This window comes from Mytilus californianus, unplaced genomic scaffold (genome assembly GCF_021869535.1).
Source record: "Mytilus californianus isolate M0D057914Y unplaced genomic scaffold, xbMytCali1.0.p SCAF_5, whole genome shotgun sequence".
NCBI lineage: Eukaryota > Metazoa > Mollusca > Bivalvia > Mytilida > Mytilidae > Mytilus > Mytilus californianus.
The window spans coordinates 47,960,016-47,975,511 of record NW_026262701.1 but is presented as its reverse complement, the minus strand read 5'-3'; the positions used below and the strand labels follow the sequence as shown (position 1 = coordinate 47,975,511).

Sequence of the window (15,496 nt, the reverse complement as noted above, 5' to 3'; positions counted from 1 at the left end):
GGATAGCAAGAAAGTTAGTGGGAAAATAGATTACAGGGAGAACAGGATAGGAAGAAGGTCAGTGGGCAAATAGATTACAGGGAGAACAGGATAGCAAGAAAGTTAGTGGGCAAATAGATTACAGGGAGAACAGGATAGCAAGAAAGTTAGTGGGAAAATAGATTACAGGGAGAACAGGATAGTAAGACAAATTACAGGGAGAACAAGAGAGGAAGATAAATTACAAAGATAACAAGATAGGAAGATAAATTATGGGCAGAACAGGATAGGAAGAAGGTCAGTGGGAAAATAGATTACAGGCAGAACAAGATAGGAAGAAAGTTAGTGGGAAAAAAATTACATTGAGAACAGGATAAGATAATAAAATACAGGGAGAACAGGATAGGAAGAAAGTCAGTGGGAAAATAGATTACAGGGAGAACAGGATAGGAAAATAAATTACAAAGATAACAAGATAGGAAGATAAATTATGGGGAGAACAGGATAGGAAGAAAGTTGGTGGGAAAATTGATTACAGGGAGAACAGGATAGTAAGACAAATTACAGGGAGAACAGGATAGGAAGATAAATTACAGGGAGAACAGGATAGGAAAATGAATTACAGGAAGAATTCGATAGGAAGATAAATTATGGGCAGTACAGGATAGGAAGAAGGTCAGTGGGAAAATAGATTACAGGTAGAACAAGATAGGAAGAAAGTTAGTGGGAATAGTGGGAAAAAAGATGTCACGGAGAACAGCATAAGAAGATAAATTACAGCGAGAACAGGATAGGAAGAAAGTCAGTGGGAAAATAAATTACAGGGAGAACAGGATTGAAAGAAATTTAATTGAAAAATAGATCACAGGGAGAACAGGATAGGAAGATTAATTACAGGGAGAACATGATAGGAAAATGAATTACAGGAAGAATAAGATAGGAAGATAAATTATGGGCAGTACAGGATAGAGAGAAGGTCAGCGGGAAAATAGATGACTGGCAGAACAAGATAGGAAAAAAGTTAGTGGGAAAAAAGATTACATGGAGAACAGGATAAGAAGATAAATTACATGGAGAACAGGATAGGAAAATGAATTACAGGGAGAACAGGATAGCAAGAAAGTTAGTGGGAAAATAGATTACAGGGAGAACAGGATAGGAAGATAAATTACAGGGAGAACAGGGTAGGAAGAAAGTCAGTGGGAAAAAAGATTACAGGGAGAACAGGATTGAAAGAAATTTAATTGAAAAATAGATCACAGGGAGAACAGGATAGGAAGATAAATTACAGGGAGAACATGATAGGAAGATAAATTACAGGGAGAACATGATAGGAAGATAAATTACAGTGAGAACAGGATAGGAAGATAAATTACAGGGAGAACAGGATAGGAAAATGAATTACAGGGAGATCAGGGTAGGAAAATGAATTACAGGGAGATCAGGGAAGGAAGATAAATTTCAGGGAGAACAGGGTAGGAAGATAAATTTCAGGGAGAACAGGGTAGGAAGAAAGTCAGTGGGAAAATAGATTACAGGAAGAACTGGATATAAAGAAACTAGATATGAAAAAAGATTACAGGGAGAACTAGATAAAAAGAAAGTTTGTGGGATTATAGGATAAGAAAAAAGTAACAAAATAAATTATTGGTCTTCCCTCTGCCTGAATCACTCTTCTCAGCTCTTCATTGAAATATACGACTTTGTGACTCTAATACATTGATGGGGTCTAAATAACTTTGACCCAGATGGTCATTGATGTCATACTGTTTGAACTGACTTTGATAAAGTTGACCCAAAACACCCTAAAAAATCTATAAGGTAAAATTCTATATAGCCATATTATAAATCACAATAAAAACTTTATAAACTGTCAACAAGTTACATGTAATACATTTCTTGCAATTTAATTTATGTATAAGGTGAACAAAAATGTGTGTATGTTCCATTTAGCATATGATGAAGATAATGTTGTTTTATATATAGTAGGATCTTAGTTCATCTGCACTTATGACCCGAAATAAAAAAAAAAAAAAAAACACTTTAAATCTGCATCATAAATTAATGTTTCCTGGCAACTGAAATCACACATATTGTTATATTTTTATTTTGTAAAACAAGTTTATTCTTAGTTAATGATTACAGATATATTGGGTTTTTTTCAGGGTCGTATTTAATGAAGTTATACAGACAAAGAAAGAATATATGAGAGATATAACAGTTATAAAACCAGAATGGTTACGTGAATTAGCACCACATTTTTATCAGTTTGGAACTGTAAGTTGTAACATTGGTAGACAATAGATACTTTTAAGGGTACTAAATAAGAATGTTTGGTAGATTGACTTGACTATGACTAATGTAAGCTGTTGCATTTGGGGTTAGTGAACTGATACAAGGTTATATCATTGTCAACATATGTCAGTAACATTCATTTCCTGAGATTTTTGCGGACTCTTGATTCTAATTTTCTATGATTTCAACACATTTCTAAAGAAATAATAGTCTATAAGCATACGCATTGAAATTGGGCTTTGACATACATTGTAATCTAATCGGTCAGGAAATTTGAACTTAAGCCATTGTGTTATCAAAAATTTAAGTAAATGTTGATCTTTTTATTATCGCCCTAAGATTTTGGTATTTTTTTCAGAAAAAATTTCAACTTTACACCTTATGATTTGAGACATTTAACCAATTTTAAAATGTGTGGCCTTAAAAGCCTATATTGTTGTGTGCTGGTGTCTTTTCAAAGTGAAATTTTTATTTACCAATCAGTATTGTCTAAATGACTGAGTAATCTAGGTAGTTTGTAGACAGTAGTCTTATACAGCCTACCAACACAATGAAAACTTGTTCAATTCTTGTTTTGGACAGATGCAAAACTTATGAGGTGTTAGATGTACCATTATGTAGGTCAGTTTATGTAGGTCAGTTTGTGTAGGTCAGTTTATGTAGGTCAGTTTGTCAGTGACTTGATGAAGACCAATGGTTTACCAGTACTCATTGTTTACTTATTTACTTTTATGCCTCACCTACAACAACAGGGGCCACTAATAATCTTTTGACCCAGATTTCAAGGTTCACTGAAAATGAAAATGTAGTAGAATGAGCAGGGAATGGTGCCCTTAGACCCTGTTCACACTATGAGCTTTATCTGGGTTCGACTTGAATTAATTTACATGGGTTAAATTTAAGTTGTGTGAAAGCCTTAACCCGGATTAAAATTACCCCCCAATTTAGGAGTTAATGTGGGGTGAACCTGGCTTAATTGCCTCACCTTTTATATGTGAATGTAAAATGGAGTTAATGTGAGGTTGTCGCTATGGTGACACATGACATCTGCTCATGTCATTCAAAATAAGATATTCCAAATGATGGGCAAAACAAAAGAATCAGTTATAATAAGCCCCCAAAAAAGCAGTCTTGCATGAATGTGGAGAAGACAAAAATCGAGCTATCTTTATATTGGGAATTTGGGAGATAGCAAGATACAGGATGAGCTTACTCCACTACTAGGAAGATGGATGATGTAGGTTTTGTCTGTACCGCTAAGGAGTCCCCAAAAAGAATTTCAGACTTTGAATTTATTCCACTGTGGTTCAAAGAGTATAAACAACTCCAGTGGATAGTTTCAATTTAAAGCATACGTATCTATTTTTGTTGAGAGGGAAAATCCCAAAGTCGGTTCATTTTTGTCTCGTCTGCAATGAAAGTCGCAGTATGTGAGACTTAGGTATTACTATCTGGCAGTGGCGGCATAAACTATTTGTATAAAGCTTTATATTTCATAAGGTAGAAGATGCTTCATATCTGGTATGCAGATACCTTATGTTACAAGATTCTGTCTGTCATAAGTCCATTGTCCTTGACCTCGTTTTCATGGTTCAGGGACTGCTTGAAAAAAAAAAAAAGTTTTTTTTGTCATGTGAATTTCTCAGGAGTAACTATATTTGGTATATGGGTTCCTTGCAACGTCTACATGTCTACATGTCTGCCACACAGGGTTCACCTGACCTCGACCTCATTTCATGGATCAGTGATCAAGGTTAAAGTTACTTGATTAGGTCCGTTTCTCAAATACTATAAGCAGTAGGTCAACTATATGTAGTGTATGGAAAGATTGTAATGGGTACATATCAGTCTGGCAGGTTTCATCTGACCTTGACCTCATTTTCATGGTTCATTGTTTCAAGTACTATAAGAAATAGGTCAACTATATTTGGTGTATGGAATGATTGTAAGGTGTACATGTCTGTCTGGCATGTATCATTTGACCGTGACCTCATTTTCATGGTCCATTGGTCAATGTTAAGTTTTTGTGTTTTGTCTGTTTTTCAAATACTAATAGTAATTGGTCAGCTATATTTGGTGTATGGAATAACTGTAAGGTGAACATGTCTGTCTGGCAGGTATAATATGATCTTGACCCCATTTTCATGGTTCATTGGTCAATGTTAAGTTTTTGTGTTTTGTCTGTTTTTCAAATACTACCGTATTTGGCCGTGTATAGTCCGCAGTTATGTATAGTCCGCACCCCATTTTCATCCCTCAAAATCGTGAAAAAAAAGTTGAAAAAAATATGTAAAAAAAAATAAAAAGTTTAGATGACTATAAAAATCCTTTGAAAGGGACCTATTATTCCATGTATTCAATCTCCATTTAAGTGTTTTATAAGATAACAAAAAATATAGAAAATTGTTCAATCAAAATTTTTTTGTAATATTTTTTGTTTTATCAAATGATATATAGTCATAAACAATGAAATAGTAAGAGTTTTTATCCTGTTATTAATATTTATTAATTTAATAAAAGTTATTGATGAAAGATCCCTTTTAAAATCAACATTTGTCTAAGCATATCCAAGCTAATGCAATGTTCAAGAAATAATTGGAATATTATTGAACAAAAGAAAATAATACAGATCAAACATTTATCTGAATTAATTAGCAGTAATTAAAATTTTAAAACTCTTTAATCCTTTATAATCTTTTCATTGATCCTGTAGATTTTGAGAATTGGATTATTATATTGAACACCTGTCAAAAGTTGACTTGATTATTTAATGGCTTCACACCCATACTTAATCCTTAATTACCCCTTATGATTAACATGCAGGATGTCACACCTTTTAATTTGAATATTCAATTATGAAGTAAAAAGATATAAAAAAAATAAAAAATAGATGAATGAAATAAAATACAATACAATACAATAAAATAAACGTCTTGAATAAATAATTATGAAGAAAAAACGATATTTAATAAAAAAAAAAAAAAAAAAAAAAGATTAAAAAAAAAATAAGAAAAAACGTCTATAGCTATGTATAATCCGCACCCCTTGTACCAACTGCATATTTTGGGTAAAAAGTGCGGACTATACACGAACAAATACGGTAATAGTAATTGGTCAGCTATATTTGGTGTATGGAATAACTGTAAGGTGAATATGTCTGTCTGGCTGGTATAATCTGATCTTGACCCCATTTTCATGGTTTATTGGTCAATGTTAAGTTTTGTGTTTTGGTCTGTTTTTCAATTACAATAAGCAATATGTCAACTATATTTGGTGTTTAAAAAAATTGTACGGTGTATATGTCTGTCTGAAAGGATTTTCTGACCTTGACCTCATTCTTATAGATCTTTAAAAATGTTAAGCTTATGTGATATTCTTAGCAAAACCATTATCTTTAAGACTTTCAACAAAAAATCAATGGTCAGTAAAACAGGCGAGACATTTTAGCGTGTGCACTCTTGTTAACAAGTTTTAATCAGGTAGTTAATTGGGGTTAGCTATCCCTGTTTTCGACCTATATTTCTTTCTTTTTAATTTTAGGTATCAGATTTGGTGTGTTTCAATGCTCTCAATGAAAACAGAAAAAATCTGTTTAAGTTTATGTCAATGTTAAGTGGAACAAAGAATTTTAATGCAAATAGTTTCAGTTGATTGTTATTGAAAAAAGTAGATATTGAATAGATCAGATTAGTATGAAAACCAAGTTTTTAAAAATAATTTGTTTAAACAAATAAAAAAATACTATTTACTTTAGATTGTCAGATTAACATTCGTAATAATTTGATATCAAAAGATAATTAGATTTCTTTGTTCCAGAAAAGACTCATTAAAACTGTTCAATTTTAATGTACCAAATTACTTAAGGTTTGCATTTTGCAATGTTTTATTCAGAGATAACAGAATATTTGTCCATATAGAATATCGGAAATAATAGAAGATGATTATTGTATATTCATTATCCAGTTACAAAGAGAATGATTTTTAACGACTTGTTAGGTTTTTGTCTTGCCTTAACAGAGTCAAAAAGCGAGACATAGTTATGCTGTTTTTCTGGCGGTGGCGGCGATGGCCGCGTCAACAATGTATTAGTTTGTGATTAGGTCTAGTTCATTATGAACCACTAGTGGTAGGTCAATGATATTTGGTATGCAGTTGTATTAGCATTGGCACATCTCATTACCATGGAGATTATTTGGCCCCGCCCCCTCAGTCAAGGTCTATTGACTTTGAAACTTTGCTTAGTTTACATGTATTAGTTTGTGATTAGGTCAGTTTATGGGGAACCACTAGTGGTAGGTCAGTGATATTTGGTATGCAGTTGTATAAGCATTGGCATATCTCATTTCCATGGAGATTATTTGGCCCCGTCCCCTCAGTCATGGTCTATTGACTTTAAAACTTTTGCTTAGTTTACATGTATTAGTTTGTGATTAGGTCAGTTTAAGGGGAACTGTTAGTGGTAGGTCAATGATAATTGGTATGCAGTTGTAGAAGCATTAGCACATCTTATTTCCATGGAGAATATTTGGTCCTTACCCCTCAGTCATGGTCTATTGATTTTGAAACTTTTGCTTAGTTTACATGCATTAGTTTGTGATTAGGTCAGTTTAAGATGAACCACTAATGTTAAGTCAATGATATTCGGTATGCAAATGTATTGGCATTTGCAAGTTTCATTTCCATGGAGATTATATACCCCACCCCCTAATTATGATTCATTGACTTTGAAACTTTTACATAGTTTACAAGTTAATGTTTGTGTTTAGGTTTGTTTAAAGGGAATGACTTATGAAAAGTCAATGGTATTTGGTTTGCAGTTGTATTAGCATTGGCACATCTCATTTCCATGGAGATTGTTTAGACCTGTACCTTCAGTCATGGTTCATTGACTTTGAATATTTGCATAACTTACATGTTAAAGTATTGTAATTTTAATTTCAACATTTGCATTATCAAAATAACAAACAGGCGAGACATATCTCAGTGTTAACAGTTTATTTATTTATATATTTTGAAAACTGTTATTGATATAGAAAATCTGACTGAGGCAAAAAATTTCAGAATGTCAAGATCTACATACTGCCTACTTCCATCAAAAATTGTCAGATGACTCTATTTAGGAGTTATTGCCCTTGAATAACAATTTTTATGAAATTTTTATTTTTCATTTTTGCTTATTTTCTTGAAAACTATACTTTAAACAGCAAAAATGATCAGCAGGACAACTTCTATAAATAAATCAACATGGTTGAAAATCATCAAACAACTCCTTATAGGACTTAAATGATTCTTTTTACCATATGTTTGGGTTTTTGCCTTTTATCTTGAAAACTATAATAGATTGAGAAAAACAACTTACAGCAAAAGTTATCTATAAGATAAGATCTACAAATAGGTAAACATAGCTAAATTTGTCTATTGACTACTTACAGGAATTATTATTGCCTTTATATGCTGATCTTTTTTTACACTTTCTGTTTTTTTTTTGGGGGGGGGTGGGGGGGTTAATACTATAGAATACAGAGAGAAACTGTAAACAGTAAAAATGATCAGCCAAACAAAATCAACTTCGCCAAATTGTCAGTCCATTTCTTACAGGAGTTACCAACCTTGAATGAGGATTTATACCCATGCTTGTGTTTTGGCAAAAAAATAGCAGATGTGAGAGAATCTAAACAGAAAACATGAGATGAACAAAAAAAAAAGTAATTTACTATTGTAAAGGAACAAATCTTCAAAAAAATCAATACATGTTATGATTTTGTATACAGATGTCTTATGTTTTGAAGTTTCTGTCTGGCATATGACCTCATTTTTGAACAGCTGATTAAATAAACTGCAATTGATGAGGGGTCAAATCCATATCTCAGATACTATAAGCAATAGGTCTTCTATATTTGGTGTATGTAATGATTATAAGGTGAACATGTCCAACTGGCAGATATCATCTGACCTTGACCTCATTTTCATGGTTCAGTGGTTGAAGATAAGTTTTTGTGTTTTTGCCTTTTTTTTCTAATACTGTATGCAATAGGTCAACTTTATTGAGTGCATGGAAATATTTTACGATGTACATGTCAGTCTGGCAGGTTTTATTTGACCAAGACCTCATTTTCACGGTTCATTGCTCAATGTTAAGTTTTTGTGTTCTAGTCTGTTTTTTACTTGAACTATAAGCAATAGGTCAACTATATTTGGTGTATAGAATGATTGTAAGGTGTATATGTCTGTCTGGCAGGTATCATCTGACCTTGACCTCATGTTCATGGTTCATTGGTCAATATTAAGTTTTCATGGTTAAACTTGTTTCTTAGATACTATATATATATATAAGCAATAGGTCAACTATATTTAATGGTTAGATTGGTTGTAAGGTGTACATGTCTGTCTGGCATGGTTCATCTGACTTTGACCTCATTTTCATGGTTCATTGGTCAATGTTAAGTTTTCCTGGTTAAGTTTGTTTCTTAGAAACTGTAATTAATAGGTCAACTAAATATGGTGTATGGAATGATTGTAAGGTGTACATGTATCCCCGGTTTGGTTTATCTGACCTTGACCTCATTTTCTTGGATTATATTAAGTTAATGTGACTATTAACATAAAATCAATTGTCAGTAAAGCAGCCGAGACATTTCAGCGTGTGCACTCTTGTTTAATAATGTAACATGATTTTCTCACTTATTTTGAGTAAAAGGACAACAATATTTGGTTTTCAGAATTATTGTAAGTATACATGTCCATCAGACATAGTTCACCTGACCTTGACTCAACTATAGGTCAAATATATTTGGTGTTCATCTGGCCTTGAACTCATTTTAATGGTTCATTGGTCAACATCAAGTTTTTGTGGTTAGGTCTGTTTCTCAAATACTATAAGCAATAGGTCAACTATATTTGGTGTAGGGAATGATTGTATTATGATGTCTTGCCTACAGGATTCATAATGACTTTGACACCATTTTCATGGTTCATTGGACAATGTTCAAGTTTTATGATGTAATAGGTCTATTCACTGTTCCTTGGTTAGTTCTGTTTCTCAGATAGTGTAAGCATAAGGCCATTAATATATTGAAAGATTGTTCTAGGTATATCTGTCCCTCTGATAGGATTTATCCAACCTTGACCTCATTTCATAGTTCATTGATGTTAAGGTTTTGTGATTAGGTCTGTTTCTCAGATACTGTAGGTAACATGTCAACTACATTTGGTGTATGGAATAATTGCAAGGTGGGCATGTAAATCTGGCAGTGATCATCACTGATAATGTTGAGTTTGAGTGATACCTGTAGTAAAACCTTTATCTTTAAAACTTTAAACACAAAATTCAGTTATTATCAGTTTTCTAGTTTTTATTAAAATCCTTAATTTCATGATTATTTGAAATAACTACTGTTAATTTCAAAATAAATGTGTTTATTTATCAACCCTATTGTAAATATTGGATATTGACAATGATTACAGATAAATCAATCATGTGATTCCTGTCTGTTCTCATGTTTTTTTTCAGTAATAAACTCATCCTAGACATTTCTTAATTTACAGTATAAATAATTGGAAAGGATTGTATGTTAGAGTGAAGTTTTATTAGTCTAATTCTTATGTTATTTTGTATGATGCATTTTCATTGTATGCACAGTTAAGTGTTCTTAAATTGGATAGCAGATGATGATTTTCTCACTGAATACTATATACTTACTGTAAGGTCCATTTGACAGATTTGAAATTCTTTTTTTTTAGTCTGCTGAAGCCAATCTTTTTTTTTTAGCTCACCTGACCCAAAGGGTCAAGTGAGCTTTTCTCATCACTTGGCGTCCATCGGCGTCGTTAACTTTTACAAAAATCTTCTCCTCTGAAACCACTGGGCCAAATTAAACCAAACTTGGCCTAAATCATCCTTAGGGTATTTAGTTTAAAAAATTTATCCGATGAACCCGCTCACCAATAAAGATGGCCGCCATGGCTAAAAATAGAACATAGGGGTAAAATGCAGTTTTTGGCTTATATCTCTGAATCTAAAGCATTTAGAGCAAATCTGACATAGGGTAAAAATGTTCATCAGGTCAAGATCTATCTGCCCTGAAATTTGCAGACTAATCAGACAACCCGTTATGGGGTTGCTGCCCCTAAATTGGTAATTTTAAAGAAATTTTGCAGTTTTTGGTATTATCTTGAATATTATAATAGATAGAGATAAACTGGAAAACAGCAAAAATGTTCAGCAAAGTAAGATCTACAAATAAGTCATGACCAAAGTTGACCCCTTAAGGAGTTATTGCTCTTTAAAGTCAAATTTTCACAATTTTTCGTAAATTTTTGTAATCTTTTACAAAAATCTTCTCCTGAAATTACTGGGCCAAGTTAAACCATACTTGGCCTAAATCATCCTTAGGGTTATGTAGTTTAAAAAACGTATCCGATGACCGCGCCCACCTACCAAGATGGCCACCATGGCTAAAAATTGAACATAGAGGTAAAATGCAGTTTTTGGCTTACATCTCTGAAACTAAAGCATTTAGAGCAAATCTAACGGAGTTAAAATGTTCATCAGGTCAACATGGTCAAAATTGTCAATTGACCCCTTAAGGAGTTATTGCCTTTTAAAGTCAAATTTTCACAATTTTTCATAAATTTTTGTAATCTTTTACAAAAATCTTCTCCTCTGAAACTACTGGGCCAAATTTAACCAAACTTGGCCAAAATCATCATTACAAAAATCTTCTCCTCTTAATCTACTTGGCCAAATGGAATTAAACTTAGCCACAATTGTTTTTAGAGTATCTTGATTGAAAAATGTATCCGATGACCCTGCTCTACAACCAAGATGGTCCCCAGTGGTAAAAATAGAACATAGGGGTTTACTATAGAAGTCCATGGGAAAAATGTAAAAAAAAAATTTGAAAAGGTCACAACTTGAAAACTAATTTAAATAATGATAAGGGGTCTTTAGTAACTATTGTAAGACTACAATGGGATGACTTGATTTTTTTCCAGGGGGTGCAATTTTTTCAGAGGAGGCGGTGCTAATAATTTCTCCTTGATATGTTCCATTTTCAGAATTATTCAGTGTTACTTTTTCTATAAACCAATATTATATCTTTTCTTTCAGCATACTTATATTGGGTGAATGCACCCCAGACCTGGTGGGTTAGTCGGGGTCAGGGGAACCCCTGCCCAAATTATTTTTGAAGGGTGTTCCATAAAAACATTTAAAGGCATTTTCAGAATTATACAGGCCCTGGGTGAAATAAATTTTGAGCGGAGGAAAGGAAATATTTTATTTTTTGTTAATTATCTTGAATATCATTATAGATTGAGATATACTGTAAACAGCAAAAATATCAAACAAAGAAAGATCTACAAATAAGTTAATATGACCAATTGGCAATTGACATCTTATTGGAGTTATTGTCCTTAAAAGTTATTTTCTGCAATTTATTGGTAACTTTTGTAAATCTTTTAAAAAATCTTCTGCTTTTAATTTAACTACTGGGCCAAATTAAACCAAACTTGGCCTCAATCATTATTAGGGTATATATTTGATTTTAACTTTATTTTACATGATTTCCAAAACCACAGTAGATACAGGTGGGCAACACGGGCTCTTGAGAGCCTCTAGTTTTTAAAATATATTAGAAAAACAGATATTGCTCCATTGATAAATATCCTTCAATGAAAGAAGATTTAGTTTTTGCCCATATTTTGCTCTATGATTTAAAAAAAACCCTAAACAGTGAACTTTCTGATGGTTGTATAGTATTAAACCTATAGTTGTTTACATCTTTGTTCCTTGGTCTTTTGTGCATTGTTGTTTCTGTTATCATGCCACATCTTCTTATTTTTATATTTTTGTCTGGCCTGCAACAAATATCTCAGAATTGGGGACATAGGGATGCTAATCTGGATCAGCATCTTGGTAAATCTTTTGTATAAAGCTGTATATTTCAGTAGGAATACGCACATATTTCATACTTTACATACATAATTTATGTACTAGTCTCTGAAGTTTCTGTCAGGTATTTGTCTATTTTCATGGTTCAGCAGCTGCCCAAAAAAGAAAACAGTTTATTATTTGTCATGTTATTTTCTCACTTATGAGTAATAGGACAACAATATTTGATATATAGATCATTGCACAGTATACACGTTAAGTTCTGATGGTTATGTCAGTCAAGTACAGGTGGTTATGTCAGTTAGATTCTGGCTGTTATGTCAGTTAAGTTGTGGTTATTATGTCAGTTAAGTTTTGATTGTTATGTCAGTCAAGTACAGGTGGTTATGTCAGTTAGATTCTGGTTGTTATGTCATTTAAGTTCTGGTTATTATGTCAATTAAGTTTTAATTGTTATGTTAGTTAAGTTCTGGTGGTTATGTCAGTTAAGTACTGGTGGTTATGTCAGTGAAGTTCTGGTTGGTATGTCAGTTAAATTTTGGTTGTTATGTCAGTTAAGTTTTGATTGTTATGTTAGTTAAGTACTGGTGGTTATGTCAGTTAAGTTCTGGTGGTTATGTCAGTTAAGTACTGATGGTTATGTTTGTTAACTTTTAGTTGTTATGTGAATTTAGTACTGGTGGTTATGTCAGTTAAGTTCTGGTGGTTATGTCAGTTAAGATCTGGTGGTTATGTCAGTTAAGTTCTGGTTGTTATGTCCTTTAAGTTCTGGTTGTTATGTTCGTTAAGTACTGGTGGTTTTGTCAGTTAACTTCTGGTTGTTATGTCAGTTAAGTAGTGGTGGTTATGTCCGTTACGTTCTGGTTGTTATGTCAGTTAAGATCTAGTTGTTATGTCAGTTACGTACTGGTGGTTATGTCAGTTAAATACTGGTGGTTATGTCAGTTAAGTTCTGGTGGTTATGTCAGTTAAATATCTGGTAGTTATGTCAGTTAAGTACTGGTGGTTATGTCAGTTAAGTTCTGTGGTTATGTCTGTTAAGTTCTTGTGATTATGTCAGTTAAGTTCTGGTGGTTATGTCAGTTAAATATCTGGTTGTTATGTCAGTTAAGTACTGGTGGTTATATCAGTTAAGTTCTGGTGGTTATGTCAGTTAAATATCTGGTTGTTATGTCAGTTAAGTACTGGTAGTTATGTCAGTTAAGTTCTGGTGGTTATGTCAGTTAAAGACTGATGATTGTGTCAGTTAAGGACTTGTGGTTATGTCAGTTAAGTTCTGGTTGTTATGTTTGTTATGTTCGTTTGGTACTGATGGTTATGTCAGTTAACTTTTGATGGCTATGCCTGTTAAGTTGTGGTGGGGTGGTTATGTCAGTTAAGTTCTGGTGGTGTGGTTATGTCAGTTAAGTAATGGTAGTTATGTCAGTTAAGTTCTGGTGATTATGTCAGTTAAAGACTGATGATTATGTCAGTTAAGGACTTGTGCTTATGTCAGTTAAGTTCTGGTTGTTATGTTTGTTATGTTATGTTTGTTATGTTCGTTTGGTACTGATGGTTATGTCAGTTAACTTCTGATGGCTATGCCAGTTAAGTTGTGGTGGGGTGGTTATGTCAGTTAAGTTCTGGTGGGGTGTGGGGGGTTATGTCAGCTTAGTTCTGATGGTTATGTCAGTTTCTCAGATTCTATAAGCAATAGGTCAACCATATTTAGTGAATTGAATGCTTGTAAGATGAATGTATGTCTGACATGGCTCAACCTTGACCACATATATTGGTTTATTTGGTCAACATAAAGTTACTGTAAGCAATAGGTCACAATTTTTGGAGCATTGAATGATTGTATGGTGAACATGTCCTTTTGACCTTATTTCATGAATCATTGATAATGTTAAGTTGGTGTGATATCTGAAGTAAAACCTCATCTTAAAGATTTTCAATACTTAATTCATTTGTACCTAGTAAAGCAGGCATGGCTTTTCAGTGTGTGCACTATTGTTACCTAAACTTTTATTTCTTTCATTTCCAGGAAAGTGAGCTTGCTGTTAAAAGATTAAGATCAGACTATAGCTGACATGGAAATAATCACGATGTAGAAGTACAAATGTACCTGACCAATTAGATTTTAGCAGCATTAAATCCTGGGAATTTTATGTTTAATTACTTGGAGTTGATTAAACAGTTTATGTATCTTATTTACCATTTCATATATATAAGGAAACATGTCAAATACAAATGGCTGTATTATGTAATGTTTATTGTGAAATCATGATATCTTGTAATTAAAATGTATCTTATAATCAGGATATTTACCTATTTTAGATACTGAATTTGATATTATCGAATATCTTTTTAGTTCCATCAAATGGCAATTTTTCTAGAAAAACAAAATTAGTTTGCAAAATAAAGTTGATATGGAGCATGCATGCAACATTGATAAGAAGAATTACATGTTTTATGTTTAGAAGTACTATGTGTCATGAATTTTATGATAATCATTACAGTAAAAGTCATTCATGTGTAACCATTTTTCATGGAAATGTCAGACAATTTAGATTTTATTAAGAGATACATATTAAAATAAATATTCCTCATGTGCTCCATATCTCCTTTTACTCATACTGCAAAATGGTTTATTTCTAGGGGATTAAATTTCAACATTGTCCAGACTTGTTTGTAATGTTTAATTTAGCATTTTTATACCCCACCTAGGGGCATTATGTTTTTCGTTCTGTTTTTTGTCCGTCCGTTTGTCTGTCTGTTCTTCCATCTGTCCCGCTTCAGGTTAAAGTTTTTGGTCAAGATAGTTTTTGATGAAGTTGAAGTCCAATCAACTTGAAACTTAGTACACATGTTCCCTATGATATGATCTTTCTAATTTTAATGCCAAATTGGAGTTTTGACCCCAATTTCACGGTCCACTGAACATAGAAAATGATAGTGAGAGTGGGGCATCCGTGTACTATGGACACATTCTTGTTCTCATTCCTGACTGTTATCTTCCTTAAAGATCAAATTCAGAGGAATATTTTTCACAATTTTAAATTATCGCAAAATAAGTTAAAAAAAAAACCTTGGGGAAAATTTTCCACTTTACAGTAAAACTCAAATTTCTTTGCAAATGTGTGTTTAGGATCTGACATGTTTGTACTAGGATATAGGTGTATTAGGATTATATTTTGAGAAAACGGGTTATGATATCTTATGCTGAAAAAAATGCCTTATTTCCAGCTCTGTATTTGTAAAGTCAGATGCTTTCTCATCATTATTATAACCATTTCAAGCTTGATTGATTGATTGTGTTTAATTCAATGTCAGATCTTATTGCCAGTA

At 32.7% G+C, this 15,496-nt stretch overlaps 1 protein-coding gene across 3 annotated transcripts in view; it reads left to right on the top strand.

Moving 5' to 3' along the window:
- The window catches only part of LOC127702382 (probable ATP-dependent RNA helicase DHX35), a 197,653-nt gene extending 183,187 nt beyond the window's left edge, over nucleotides 1–14,466 (top strand). For all 3 annotated transcript variants that reach the window (XM_052206536.1, XM_052206535.1, XM_052206534.1), the window contains 2 exons: nucleotides 2,145–2,256; nucleotides 14,193–14,466. In XM_052206536.1, coding sequence (XP_052062496.1) covers nucleotides 2,145–2,256; nucleotides 14,193–14,237 — 157 coding nt within the window. In that variant the 3' untranslated portion in view covers nucleotides 14,238–14,466. The remainder of the gene's footprint in view (nucleotides 1–2,144; nucleotides 2,257–14,192) is intronic.
- Nucleotides 14,467–15,496: the final 1,030 nt, after the last annotated feature.